A 15,092-nucleotide genomic window follows, 5' to 3' on the forward strand; every position below is an offset into this window, starting at 1 on the left:
AAAAAGTCTCCGGTTTCTGGTATGCGCGCGCGTCGCCGTAGCCATGCGCGTCGGCAAAATGAAAAAAAAAATTTTTTCAATGAAAGATGATGTCTCAAAACCGCCAAACTCACTAGTTTGACTGGAATCCTGCTGCTGCACAATTTTACTAGCCCGACTCCGTCTGGCCGTACAGTACTATCGCAAGCTGAGCTTGCGATAGTACTGTTCGGCCAGACGCAGTCGGGCTAAATTTTAACGTGTTTTTAGATGGGGTTATGATCGAGAATAAGCTTTATGTGGCCTCTCTGGACTCCCATATATTTTCACTAAGTTTAGTAGGGCACCATTTGCAGTCATCAGCCGACATTTGAAGCAAAAAAGTCAGGTAAAAAAAAAAAAAAGCCGCGTCGCCGCAACACATTTTGGGCAAGCTCCATACCAGAAACCGGAGACCTTTTTTTTTTGGCCTAATAAAAATAGAGACTCTTGTCTTTTTCCAGATATTTCTCCGCCATTTGTCTTAGAGTAAAGATTTGGTCAGTGGTAGCCCTCCCTGGTCTGAGTTATGAGCGAGTTCATTTTTGAAACATATTTTTTCCTGCTGGGGACATGCCAAAGATTCACAAATATACCAGTGACGGTGGGTTCTAGTCATCCTACGAGGAGATCAACTTGCGAATGTACGTACTCCGACAAGGAAGTTGAGCCTGTATTAACTGATAGTCAGTCGTGTAAAGATGGATCTAGTACCGACATTGGTGATGCAATCAAGCTGCATGAGTCGTTTGTCGACCGTGGTCAAAAAAAATTTTTATTACAGATTTGAAAAGAGCACAATCTCAGCATAACTGCTGTCAAAACCGCATGCTGATACCATCCTTAGTTAGAAAATTATGAGAGTTGGAACACCAAGAGATGCAATGAAGTGATGTGATGAAGTGGCCCTATTTTGGCCTGTATCTCCAAATAAGAATTCCCGACAAACGACTCATTTAGCTTGATTGCACTGGATGTTACGGAGACCCCCATCTAATGCCATGAGAAAGCCACAAAGAATGACAGACCACATCAGCTGAACCACCTTCCAAGAATGGTTGGTTATGCCAGTCTCTTGGAGCCACCACAACCATATATAGTGCGTGGATGCTCACATTGGTGCGGTCAATCACCTGTTCAAACGCAGTTTGCCCGAGTCACACTTGCAAATTCGCTCGTACCCCAACCTCGTCCCCAGGGTGTCGAGCAGTACGCGCCCACCACTACCTGCTCTCTAAAACAACGTTGGAAATAAAGTGAGCACTGGGGATGAGGTTGCATCAGTGCATCCCAGCGTCCTGTTTGCAGGGCGGTGGGTACGAGCGAACTTGCGATGTGATCATTATATGGACCATCACTTCATCAAGCTTTCACTATACCAAACATATGCACAGCGCCACATGTGACAAGGGAGCCCCCCCCCCCCCTTGTGTTGGTCATTGTGTTACCAGAATCTCTGGAATTATTTTGAGATATCTAGGGGGACGTGTTGGGTAGCAATAGTCTTAATGTGTGTATAGGGTATAGGAAGATTGGGGGGGGTACCCCGGTGTCACATCTGGGTATTAATTGATTTAAATTAGATTTTTTTATTGAAATCAGATTTTTACATTTTTTTTTTTACTTTCCAGTTAATATGTCTAAAAGAATGGGTCTTAATCTCCCCAATGCACTCTTACACCCATCACTATAGTTAACAAGTTCCTATAATACCAATCATCCACAAAACTCAATAAACTGATATATGCTTTTGAAAATTGTATTAAATCAGTGATTAAAAAAAAATCACCTCATTTTTTTATTCATGTAAACTACACGTACATCATTGGTTCCATGGTACATTATTACTGAAGACACTTTAAAGGTGCATTGCTTGATTGATACAGCTGAGATACCGTGGTACGTGTACATGGTATACAAAAAATATAAGTACAGTTCTCCACGGGCATGTTGATATCATAAAAATGCTTCTAATTTCAAAACCGGCAGCACTGATCCTTGTGTAACGCATACTGTTTGATTGATGGTCCTTCATACAAGGTGGAGAACAGAAATCGGGCCTTCACCTTTAAAAGGTGTTAAATAAATCTCAATCTAAATTTTTATGGAGAAACGTAACTATAGGAATAAGACTATCAACTGGGACTTTAATACACCTTTCTTTGATGGTTCAGGAAAGCCTCAACCAGCACAGTTGAGTCACAATATTACTGTAAACAGATCAAGCAATGATTAAAGAAAAAGTGAGCGTGCTGTTTTTAAAATTCAAAATTTAAAAAAAACGTCTCAACTCAGATCTTGACTTTGATCAAAACAATGATTTTGCGTAAATATGCAAAACCTAAGTTGAGTCCATGCTAATGAAGTAGGGGTGTTTGAATGTGTTAACAACATCTTACACTTTGCAATTAAAGGGAATATACATCATTTGCTTTTGCCGTAATTTTCAGAATTGGATGGAATTGGGGGGTTGGAAATATAAAGCAAATATAGTTGCACTGACTTTTTGGAGGTTTTGGGTTCGAAAATGCTATAAAAACCAAGAAAAACGATCATTTTCCTGTAGTCTGGTTCCCTGACTCCATATAAGAAGAAACAGAGCAGTTTACATACATTGGGGAATTGTAAGGTCAGGGAACCAGTCTAGCTGGCTCGTACCCGTTCATAGGTTTGTAATCGATTGCAAACAAGTGCAATGGTCAATTGGGGCCAGTATTTGAAAAAAAGCCAGTTGTTTCCAACGCTGATCGGCCGATCAGCGTTGGAAATTGATACAAACATACCACTTTTCTTGAAAATGACAGTATACCAGGTGCCATAATTTTACAGGATGCTTCAGGCTGTCATTTACCAACATCCTATTAAGGTATTTCGCAAAAACTTGGTAGTTTTTTTTTTCGATGTTTGCAAATGTTGTATATTCCCTTTAAGTGGAATCAGTTGATTCAAATAATTAAAATGACCCTCAATCAATTTATTTTGCCAACAGATTTTTGAAAAAAAAATGATTCAGTAATTAAAAAAAATCTTTTGATTTAAATCTTGATTTAAATCAGTGATTCAACCCTGGAAGCCGCAGAGAATCGGTAGAATTTGCAACCCCATTAGACTCCATCTCTAATTGGTACAACAGTGAGACTAGCTAGACAAGTGAGCATGAAGCTCTTTGAATGAACCCTACGGAGAACTATTTAATGGAACTGGACTGGAGGTCTTGTGAAAAGAACTTATGTTGATTCATTTTGCAGGGGAGAAATGTAGAGTTAATCAGATAACAACATGCACTTATTTGTAGTATTTTGCTTTGTCCCTAGTTTCATTGTTAGTTGGCTAATCCACTTTTTGGTCAACCCCACTCATTATTTGGATGTGTACCCGTTTCTGTAGTAGTCTATGATATGCGAGCAGATTCGGCGATTAATTATGCAACTAGACTGCATCTTGACCTCGGTATTCTGACCATGCAGCAGGCACTTTTTATGTTCAGTCTTCGGTAACCCATGTTGAAAGCCAATGTTTGGTTTTATTAACCCTAACTCCCTAGCATGATTTCCTAGGAACCATACTCATCCTGGCAAATTCCAACACCATATGGGAAACTGTACACACATATTTCTGACTTTGATTCTGGAGGTGTGCCAACCCAATGTAAAATACTGTCAGTTCAGGGGTACTGTACCCATCCTAACAGATTCCAACACAATATGCCATTGGAATTTGATGGGTTGAGTTCTGTTAGGGTGGATCTCTATGCCCGTTGTTGCGTTACAAATACAATCAACAGCTTACCGAGTCCAGATTTCAGAATGAAATGACGTCATATCAACTGTGGTTGGCTGGCGAGTGGGGTCGAATAAATTTACATGCTTAGATGAAAAACATTTAATATTTGTGTCCAATGTTTTTGTCCTAGTTTTGTCTTAGTGTTTGCCACTAAATGAAGAGTTTGGTGTTGGAGGTGTGGTTGTAGAGGTGGTCCCAGGTAACCTCTGTGCCTGTGAATGAGTGGCAGGTCCCATTTCCCAATGTGCAGGATTGGTCAGATAGCTAATGTTGCAGTAAATCAGCTTATTCCAAGCCTGACAATGAAGAAGTAACACACACACAGCCTCTTGGATGGATAGGAACATCCCACTTGGAGCTGATCCTGCTGATCAAAGAGTGATATAACTTTTTCACTTAGATTGGTCATATTAGCTAATTAACAGGGGGATACATAATTTTAGTGCCTTTTCTCTGTTGATCTAAATATGTTTTGCTTATAAAAGATTCCTTTGAAGCATTAATGCTCCACATTAAATAGCATAAGCAAGTTAAGCAAGTCACATTGTTTCTGCTGTTAAAAAAAGTTGAAATTGACTTGTTTATGCTATTAAAAAAGTTGAATGCAGTGTCACGTAGTTGACCTCAAAACACTTTCAGCAAATCACATCAGTGGATTTATAAAGCTTTTAATGAAATAATCCCTGATAATTGTACTTTACATGAGACAACATTGTTTTCTTTAATCGTTATTTTTCAAGTGTGCATCACACCTAAACTTAAATAAATATACACCAGCATATTTTCTTGAGCTCCCAAGCAAACAGTATTTTATACTAATGCAATACACAATGATCAAGAGGAAAACAGTGATAAATTGCAGTGGCCTGAGACTTTTGTTGGTTGTACCTGGTCTATTTTTCTTCATCTTTCAGCTGGTTGAGCTTGTTAAGTGGCCACGAGTCAATATCATCCTCACTTCCAGCAGTTGGAGATAGAGTTCTTTGGAAACGATCATTTAGTCGCTCTCTTATCAACAAACCAGTAACCAAGGTTTTCCAATTTTTCTCGGCGCGGATCCTTTTTTTCTGTTGAAGGAAAGATACAACATTTGCAAACATTACAAAACGAAATGATCAAATTATCACGAAATACCTTACTGGATTGTTAGGGAATGACAGTCTAAAGCACCCTGTAAAATCGTGGCTTCTGGTGTGCTGACAGTTTCAAGAAAAGTTGTATTTAGTCGGCGGACCAGCATTGGAGAAAACTGGCTTTTTCTTAAAAACAGCTCCTACTTTTTCATATTTAGTTATTCTGCATTTTCTTTGTAATTGATCCCACACCTGTGAAGGGGTACAAGCCTGCTAGACTGATTCCCTAACTTTACAATTCCCCAAAGTCTATAAATTGCTCCGTTTCATCTTAAGTGGGGTCAGGGAACCAGACTACAAGAACATGATTGGTTTTCTGTGTTTTTTGTTCCCAGCATCTACAAGCCCAAAACAAGTCATTTTAACAATATTTGCTATAACATACCTATCCTCCAAATCCACTTATTTCTGAAAAATGCGGCAAAAGCAAATTATGTACATTCCCTTAAATCACGATTAAAGGGAAAAAAGATGGAAGAAACAAGGCCTCAGTACATTGTATATGAAGCCACCATTCCATTCTAAAGAGATCTCTAACGACCTAAAATGCCACATTTTTTGGACCCACTATTTGGGGGACCAAAGTTTTTTGGGCCCAAAAAAAACTGTATTCTGGATACCCCCTTGTATGATGCAACCATACTGAAGGTGCTCTAATCTTATTTTGTGTCACATATAACTTGAAGTTCACTGGGTCAATGGTACTTTGGGTTGTCAGGATTAGGATACCACTTGAGGGTCTGATCTGGACACCAGAGGAGATGGTTTTATTATCCAGGATGAAAATATCTGGTGTTTGAAATGAAGGTGATTAAATATAGAGAACATTTTATGAGGAAAACGTCTTGTATATGTGGTTCCAATAATATAATTCCTGCAGCTTCTGGCTTTACAAGGTGCTGTATAAAGGAAAATATCTTCAATGTCCAATGTAGAACAACAACTTCCTATGGAGCTTTTGTCATGGGTGATGGGACTGACCCAAATTGAGTATACATTGTATAAATCATCTTCAACTTCTCCCTTTAATGACTTCTGGTCTGATGACGTCATTAATTTGAAAATTTAATAAGTAATTTGCTATTGTCCAATGACTGTATGCTCAATTTTGAAAAGTCTCACTTGTGCTTTTTAAGTTAAAGAGTATGAAGTTTCCTTGGCATCGAAGTAAGGTAATGACGTCATCATGTCTGATAAAATCCAATCCAATCCAATACCTTTTGTCTCAATTGGCATTCCAGTTTCTTAGCATTTGTGTTATTTGTTTAGCTGTGATAAACTGCCTCCATAATGATATTATATTTATTTATCATTGGTAACCAAGAACTAAAGTGAAGCCCAAATTACTTTGTGCTCAGGGATCAAAACTGTTTCTTTTGGTATTACCAGTCTGTAACAAATCATCACAGTATGTCACTGTGTTCATGAATTGTACTTGAAAGCATTTTGCCATTTTGACATCAAATTGCTTATAAATAAATCAGTATTTCATGACATCAGGATACCGTCACAAAAATATGCAGGTCTTTAGATCAGAAATTGGGCCCTATGTTTATGCTCATTTTGACTGAGGATTCTGTTCGAGTTTTTTAATCACCTGTGACCTTCAGTTAACTTTTTCAAATGAAGATTTCCTGAGGTTTTGCCATGCAGATTTTACTACATTTTTTTGCATTGTGCTGAAACTAGCATGAGACTTGTACACTGGGTGAGCATTCTGATTGTTGCTCCCCCTTTAAATGTGTCAGATTTCATTGTTTTGAGACCCTTTGAAGGGTTTGTAGCGAGCACTACTGCTTAGTGGCATGTTTTCGTAGTGATTTCGGTGGCTGGAGTTCACCCAAAGTTTGGGGTGAAGTCGCTGTCAGCGCACTATATTTAGACCTCAAGCTTCCAGAGTACATGTACCTAGGGATCCAAGCACAACTGTGCGTTTTTTCCAAATAGTCTTGCACATGTGTTCCAGTGCTCGATCTGAAGGATTGAATGTTGGACCGAGGCTTGTGCAGTGAGGACGTACATGCGATCAAACAGACAACTCCAGATAAATGAATGAATGATTATATTGTTAAGTATTGGATTGACGAAAGAAGGAGAAATCAAGAAGAGAATGGGAACGGAAAAAGTACTCCATCCTTGGTGTCCATGTCACATTTATTTTATTTGTTGTATTGTGCTGTTTGTCTTGTCTCTATTCATGTTAATTTAAGGCTAGCCATGTCGTCCAAAACTAAAGCCTTTATACCGCGATGACTTGTTACAATATTTTGTAGATTTTTTATTATTCACCAATCTCCCCCATGAAATTTGCCCCGGACAACAAAAATCGTCTATCAGATTTCAAAATATGAATATGAAAAACATGAAACAATGTAAATGTATAAATTTGGTCAAGTTTATACCTAAAATTACTTGAAATCATCACAATGTCAAAGTAATATGTGCACCAACTAGCACATATTTTGGCCCAAATGCTGGTCACCCAATTTGGGCCAAAATGGCTAGTGTCAGAGAGATCGACCTGTAAGAAAAATTAAATGCCCAGTAAGGCAAAATAGAAAATCAAAACATGTTTAGCATCCCCACCCGCTTCCTTTTTGGAGGCCGCCTCCTTTTTTTTTCTTTTTTTTTAATTCGAAAAAAATGATACATTTGATTCAGTGACATCATTTTGGCCTATTTTATCTGTTGCACCTAGCCCATATAAAGTTGGTATGTCACTTCCCGAGTCCAAGGCCATTTAAAAAAAAAAAACATGCTGCCATCTTGAAAAAAAGCCTGGTCAGGCAACCATTTTGGAGGAATTGTTTTTTTCAAAAAGGCAGGACGCAAAACACTTTTTTTTATTTGGCCTTATGATAGATCAATGCCATATGTTATGGTAACCAAACTTTTATTTCTAATTTTGTTGAAGGAGAATCATATGATTAATGTCATTTAAAAATACCTGATTCAATTTGTGCTCTCTCTCTGCATTGTCCTTTTCCCAGTTATCAAGGAGAATGTCAGTGAATTCCTTGCAGACAACAAATCCATCAAATCTAGAACAAGAAAAGGTTTAAAAATTTAAAAAAGTATAAAACCAGTTTTGACAAAGTTAAATATTCTATTTGTCGCGTGTTTTACAACGTTCCCTTCAAATTTTGACGAAGATTTGGGATTACTAATCAACAGTCTATAGTAAATTAATTTGCTTTGAATGCCCTTCACTTCACTGCCCTGCCCTTCAGTCCTTACAGAAACAAATGTCCAATATCTCCCATTCCTCTGAAGTCACCCGTTTCAACACCTCAGAGATATCTATTCATGGCCATGAGATGCAACCACCTAACATCTACTCATGGCCATGAGTAGATGTTAGGTGGTTGCATCTCATGGCCAAAAATGCTCCATGCATGGAGCATTTTTCCACTAAGAAAATGTTGAAATTTCTTGAACAAGTCAAGAACAGGAACACCAACATCATTTCGCTCATACCCCCGCCCTGCAAACAGGACGCTGGGAAGGGCAGACGAATTAACGCTCTGATTGGATAGATATTTTGTGACCTGTGACCTGCAAGTCACCACGACCGCTGTGCCAACCATGGGCATCGTCCTCCCGAGTATGTTCGTCCCTGAATAAAAAAAATGTAGCCTACATTTAATTCTATAGCTCAGAATAGCTGATTCAATTACAACTCGAAAATGATGTTTAAAAGGTGATCTTTTGCTTAAACCTTGCCAGTAGTCAGAAATTGCCTCAGATCGCACCACAGAGCGTCTAGAATCCAATATTATATTATTGTCCCCCCCCCCCAGACTTTTGAACTCGTGTCTCATTTACAGGGCCCTATTATGTACTACAATGTATCTTTTGCTTAGAAAATATTGGTTAAAGTGGTCGGAAATTGCCTCAGATAGCACCACAGAGCATTTAGAATCCAAAATTTTTCGGGGCCCTTAAGCGGGCCCCAAACCCCACGCCAAAAGCTTGGAATTCTGGTAGCCGATTCAATGACTCCAACCTCGAAAAACGATGTTCAAATAATTATCTTTTGCTAAGAAAATATTAGTTAAAGCATGGTAAGAAATTGCTTTAGATAACACCACAGAGCATCTAGAATCCAATTTTTTCGGGGCCCTTAAGCGGGCCCCGAACCTCACGCCGTAAGGGCTTCGCGCTCGCATCAGTTCTCATCAAGGTATGTCCCCCCCCCCCCAACACACACACACTTTTGAGAAGCGATTGACGCCCCTGGATTATGTGCATGACTACTGGGTGCGTGCGCAGGCTGGGCAAAGCTCAGCAATCTAATGGAACTGCTGCATGCATAGCTTAGCCTTTGGTTGACGCCTAGCCATGTGAAGTATGTTTGTGTGCGTTCATGCAGATATGTGATGCAGAGAGTACTGTTAATGTGGGGTCCCGAGTTGCAGACAAAAAGTGGGTTACTTGTGCTCTGCATATGTGCAATGCCTTTGCAAAGTGAGTGAAAAGTTGTATGAGCTGATGCGTTGCAAATACATTGCTGTGTTAGCTGTGCTTTGACGATACTGGCTTGCATGGTTGTTATCTAGCGAGTAGAAAGCTATATGAGCTGTACAGTGTACACTGCTGATGTGCATTGCTGATGTGCATTGCTGGTGTTGTTGCAAACTGCTGATGCTGCTGTGCAGTGCCTCTGTGGGCAGTAGGTTGAAAAAAAACACCCAAATTACAATCTCACTACATTGATTATCATTGAATACAGCAGCAGAGGGGGCAGTGACAGAAATAGCCTCAAATAAGGCCCTTTTCCACTCGTGAGAGCCCCCCTCCAGCACTTACCTCTTTGGATCCGCCTTTAAAATAAATTGTTTTCCTGACAGTTGTCGTCAAGGAGTCTTTGTTATAGCTTATATTGAGTCACAATCAAAACAGAAACGCACCCTTAGAGACCACTACGAGAAGTCTCTCATCTAGGAAAGAGCAGTGGTTTTGGAAAGACTGTCTTCTTTCCAACAGGTACCTGCAAGGCTTGATCCTAACAAAATTAGGTAAGGCCCGGAGAATGCCCAACACAATTTATCAAAAGAATGTAAGTTTGATTCAAAAGCATTTCTTCCTTGGTTGGTTCTGTGAAGTGGAGAATTCTTATGCTGTTTCGCTGTAGTGCTATTACTATTAACACATTTGTATGTTAATATGGAGAAAGGCATTACTTACACTGGATGACAAAAGCCTCCATGGTAATCCCATCCAACCATAGCAGGTGCACAGTCTACGCCAATCTTTTGGGCAACTCGATGTAATCCAGGAACTATGAAACAAAACAAAAAAGCAATGGAACAAAAATGCATAATAATTCCATTTAAGTGCCCTTTTTCACAAGTGTTTTAACCCCCCCCCCCCCCATTTGTTTTTTCTGAACAAACACCCTTAAAAAAACCAACCCTTTTTGTAGCTGCGGCCGTTATGAGTGCCTTTTTTAAAAATTCTGTGTATGTGTTGCCGTGAAAAGCGCCATATATATTTGTTAGTGTGCATTATCGTCTGTTTCTAACAGTGCCCCCATTTTAAAATGGTACCAACCCTCCCCCTGTTTGATTTTACAGAGGCCAAGTGTCCGGAGAAAAAAAAGGGTTTCTACATTTCAGCATAGATGTGCGAGTGCCCTTTTCAAGAAATTTTCACCCCCCCCAATAAAAATGACCTTGCTACGCCCCTTGTGTCATTTAGTTTCTTGTCGGAAACAAACACTAATCCAATGGAGGATCCAAAGGCATTAATTTGGATGGAGAACTGGACCTTTCTCCACCTTCCTTGACTGAACAATGTTAATTATTCCAGTCCTGTCTCAGTCCTATCTACGTCCTTCACAACTCCTGCCAGAAGTCCTGTCAGTCATCAGTTTCCAGTCTAGTAAGCTGTGTAAGTCTGACTCATCCAGGAAGTAATTACATTCAGAGTAGCCAGTGAAGTCCATAATCAAGTTCCTCATTAATCTTGGTACTTGGTAGATGGGATGTTGTTCAGAGGTGGTGTCAACTATGGATAAGTAGTCTGAGTACCAACTGTTATCCACGGAAGCAATCTCCTGTATCAAGTCTGATATATCTAGACATGCAGATATATGCAAGCCACGCGCCAACCAATCGGAGTCAATTTTACTAAATTGTGACGTTATTTCATTTCTGAATCAGGAATTAATGGTTCGGTTGGTCAAATCGAATGCAGTGCTTTGTAATACAACAACAGCCAGGCGCGATATCGCATAACATGATGCAGAGCGCGTGACACATGTTTTTTTAATCCATTGTCTATGACGCGCAACGAGTGAATGACTAAAGACCCAATGTAGAAAGCACCCACTGATTGGTCAAAATCTAGGAGGTCAAGAGGCGGGGTCTGTAGTGATATGCATATTCATGTATCCATGTATGCGCATGCGCGCCGGGGAGTTGACCCCAGATAAGTTCTAGAATAAACCTTCCATGCTGGCCGTGCTGTCCACACACTCGCCGTCTTACGAGCCTCCTTTATTTCACCTCCATCTCAACATGGTGGCAGCGGTGAAAAAGAACCAGATAGACATCTGTGATGATCTGACCATCGAGTGAGGCAACTTTCGGGCATCTGGACCTCCCAATTCCCGCTTATTGTGGTGTGAAAATGTGCAACCGCCCCAGATTTGTCTGAGGTCATGCCGCGACGTTTCACGTGCGTGTGCTATACCCACTGCACATTCAACACGTTTCACCGTACAGTGTGAGCGCCTATACCGTGCTCGCCCCATCACTGCACTCAGGAGTTCGCCATAATCGCTGTATTCCCCACGGCTCCATCGAGCTCTACCGGAGACTGGTCATCTACCGACCGGCTTTACAGCATCCAGCGGCGACGGTCCCGACTGTTTCAAGGGACAAGACGGGATGAAAAGCAGCAGAAACCTGGACCTCATCATCGGCTAATTTTGCAAATTCTGCCGTGCGTCCAGTTTGCCGACCGACACGATCACGATCAGCGCCCATCCAGTTGCGCTGCATCCAATTCGTGAGAAATTCAGCTCGTCGTTTTCCAGTAACTGTACCTGCCCGACCTGTTCACAGTACCAGTGCATCTCCAATCTGGGACCTCCAGCATCTTGCCAGGCAACTTCATCTGCCCTACTACCTGACTACTACCCTGACTATCACGGACACTGTACCAGGCAAGACGTACAAGAACTGTTCAGCCACTTCATCTCATCAGAACTGAGACTTTTAAAGCCTAATTGACCAGTGTTCATTGCTATTGTTTACATGTATGAGTTTGGTTATTGACAATTCAAATCAGTGTATTGTTGCTCCCATGTAATATTGTTCTTACATGTTTAGCCATCTCAGTGGTGTTTAGCCCAAGTTTTAGCACAGAAGGTTTCGCACAATTGTTGTTTATCATATTATTATATTACATTGTCATTGTGCACTCAACCATGGCTAAATATCCAGAAATGAATTGGTCAGTTAAGAATGTTGCCGAGGAGTTCAAGCTTTTCAAACAGAGATTTACGTTATGCCTGAAGGATCATGAAGTAAATCAAGCCGACAAACAGGCGGTGAAAATCAAAATAGCTGTAGGCACTGAGGGCCTTAAGCGCCTCAATGCATCTGGCTTGTCCGAAGCAGATCAAGAAGAACCAGAAAAGCTATGGGCTTTATTTGAGAAGCAGTTGCAAATCAGTGTAAATTTCCGCATCCATAGGCTTGAGTTAATGAGATACAAACAAAAAGTCGATGAAACCTTAGACGATTTTGTTAACAGGTGTAGAGAAAAAGCGATGAATTGTGATTTTGCGCAAGCAGAACTAGACGAACGCGTAGTAGAACTGGTCATAGCCTCGACTCCCCTAGACGCGTTACGCAATAGCCTTCTCGAGAAAGCACGTGGCTACCCAATTGCAGCGATGCTTGAAGAGGGACGCAGGCACGAAGCCGTTGCAGCGGGCAAGCAACATTTAGAAACGCTTACAGATACTGCAGCATGCAAAGCCGCGAACGAACCAGCATCTGTAGACACTGTCTATTCTGCACGCGGACGCCGCTCTTGCAAAAATTGTGGTCTTTCGCACAAACCCCGCAGCTGTCCTGCGTACCATGACACGTGCAAAGCCTGCGGTAGCAAAGGTCACTGGGCCAAGCTTTGCAGAAAATCGAAGCGAACTGGGCAAGGCCAACAGCGCAGCAAATCGCCAAACTGGCGCCGCCAACAACCGCGTAGCAACTCAAAATCGCGTAGCAACTCAAAACCGCGCAGCTCTCGCAATAGATCGCCGAGCCGGGGTACTTCCAAGGTGAACGACCTCAAGAATGACCAACAGGGGCAACATGACTTCTTCACCGACGACGATGACGTCTCAAGCCAAGCTGGGGACACATTCAACTCTATCACCGTGTCTGATATGTGCGTCACTCCGCTACATCAGTACGGACATACCGAAGTCTTCACAACACTTGATGTTGTCTGCCCAGATCGACTTGGCAAGCACCACTTGAAGGTCAAAGTGGACACCGGTGCGAGCGCTAACACCCTACCAGTTCGCACCATGAAGCAGATATACGGAGACCGTTGGAAATCGCTCGCCTCCCCCACTGGCACAAGACTGACCGCATATAACGGGTCAAACATCACATGCTATGGCTATCTGCATCTTATGTGCAGATACAAGGAGAGTGAGTGGTCTCGCGAAAAATTCTACGTCGTAGATGTACCAGGTCCTGCTGTGGCTGGCCTACCCATGAGCCAGAAGCTCCAGCTGGTGACGATACACACCGTATCTTCTTCACCCAGCGGACTCCCAACATCACGACCTCGACCAGCCCCACCAGCCATACCACCTGTCGGATTTGTCACCCCTGTAAAAGGAGTACAAGATCTAAAGCAGGCGTACCCTACGCAATTTGACAGCCTAGGCAACTTCAAGACACGTGCCCATCTTCATCTCAAGAAAGATGCTCAACCCAGTATCGATCCACCTCGGAAATGCAGCGTGCATCTCAAGCCAAAACTCCAGGTGGAAATAGACAAGATGGAGCACGATGGTGTCATCCGCAGAGTCACTCACCACACTGATTGGTGTAGCTCCCTCACGACAAGTGTCAAGAAAGACGGTTCACTCCGACTTTGCCTAGATCCAAAACGACTTAACAACAACTTGAAGCGATGTCCTCACAAGGTTCCAACGCTTGAGGAGTTAAATCCTGCGTTTTCGCAAGCGAAGTTCTTGTCCAAACTTGATGCGAAGGCGGGTTACTGGTCGATCCACTTAGATGATGCATCCGAGGAATTGACAACGTTTCGGACACCATTTGGCCGATATTGTTTTTGCCGACTCCCGTTTGGTTTGTCAGTGAGCCAGGACATTTTTCAACAATGTATGGACGACATTGTCAGCCAGGTACCAGGCTGCGTATGTATTGCAGATGACATTGCAGTATTTGGGCGTACAGAGAGTGAGCATGATGCCAACCTCTTCAACCTCATGGAGACTGCCAAGCGAGAAGGGCTTATCTTCAACAGTGCCAAGTGTCGTATCAAGTCGAACCAGATAAAATTCTTCGGTTCCATCTACTCGGACAGTGGAGTTCGCCCTGATCCTGACAGAGTTGCAGACATACATGCCATGCCGACTCCCCAAGACAAAGAGGATCTTCAGAGATTCCTCGGTATCGTCAACTTTGTGTCTCCACACATTCCAAACTGCGCAGACACGGCTGCCCCCTTGCGGGACCTCCTCCGGAAGGATGTTCCATTCCTCTGGCAGGACGATCATCAGGCATCGTTTCGTGCACTCCAGCACTCCATCACTGCCGAGTCATGTCTGCGGTATTATGATCCCAAGATGGAAACCACCCTCGAGGTTGACGCTTCACAAAAAGGCCTTGGTCGTCATCATCCCAGTCAAACTACTCCAACATTGAACGGGAAACTCTTGCCCTGGTGTTTGGTGTGACCAAGTTCCACACTTACCTTTTCGGTTCCAGATTCCATGTACTCTCAGACCACAAACCACTAGTGACCATATGGAACAAGCCCCTCACCAGTGCTCCACCCCGTCTACAGAGGCTGTTGATCAAGATTCAAGGCTATCAATTCAGTTTGGAGTACAAACCAGGCAGCACCATGATAATTGCTGATGCCCTGAGCAGGCTCCCCAAT

General features: G+C 42.1%; 1 protein-coding gene across 2 annotated transcripts in view; it reads right to left on the bottom strand.

Annotated features, from left to right (window-relative positions):
* Positions 1–3,657: 3,657 nt before the first annotated feature.
* The window catches only part of LOC119741396 (DNA repair protein complementing XP-C cells homolog), an 83,512-nt gene continuing 72,077 nt past the window's right edge, over positions 3,658–15,092 (bottom strand). The window contains exons 15-18 of one of the 2 annotated variants that reach the window (XM_038217147.1): positions 10,122–10,215; positions 7,882–7,975; positions 4,690–4,868; positions 3,658–4,165 (exon numbers count right to left, since the gene is read on the bottom strand). In XM_038217147.1, coding sequence (XP_038073075.1) covers positions 4,695–4,868; positions 7,882–7,975; positions 10,122–10,215 — 362 coding nt within the window. In that variant the 3' untranslated portion in view covers positions 3,658–4,165; positions 4,690–4,694. Of the gene's footprint in view, positions 4,169–4,689; positions 4,869–7,881; positions 7,976–10,121; positions 10,216–15,092 lie in introns of both variants that reach the window. The other variant, XM_038217151.1, reaches the window with a different exon arrangement.

Source organism: Patiria miniata, unplaced genomic scaffold (genome assembly GCF_015706575.1).
Source record: "Patiria miniata isolate m_02_andy unplaced genomic scaffold, ASM1570657v1 HiC_scaffold_11, whole genome shotgun sequence".
NCBI classification, from domain to species: domain Eukaryota; kingdom Metazoa; phylum Echinodermata; class Asteroidea; order Valvatida; family Asterinidae; genus Patiria; species Patiria miniata.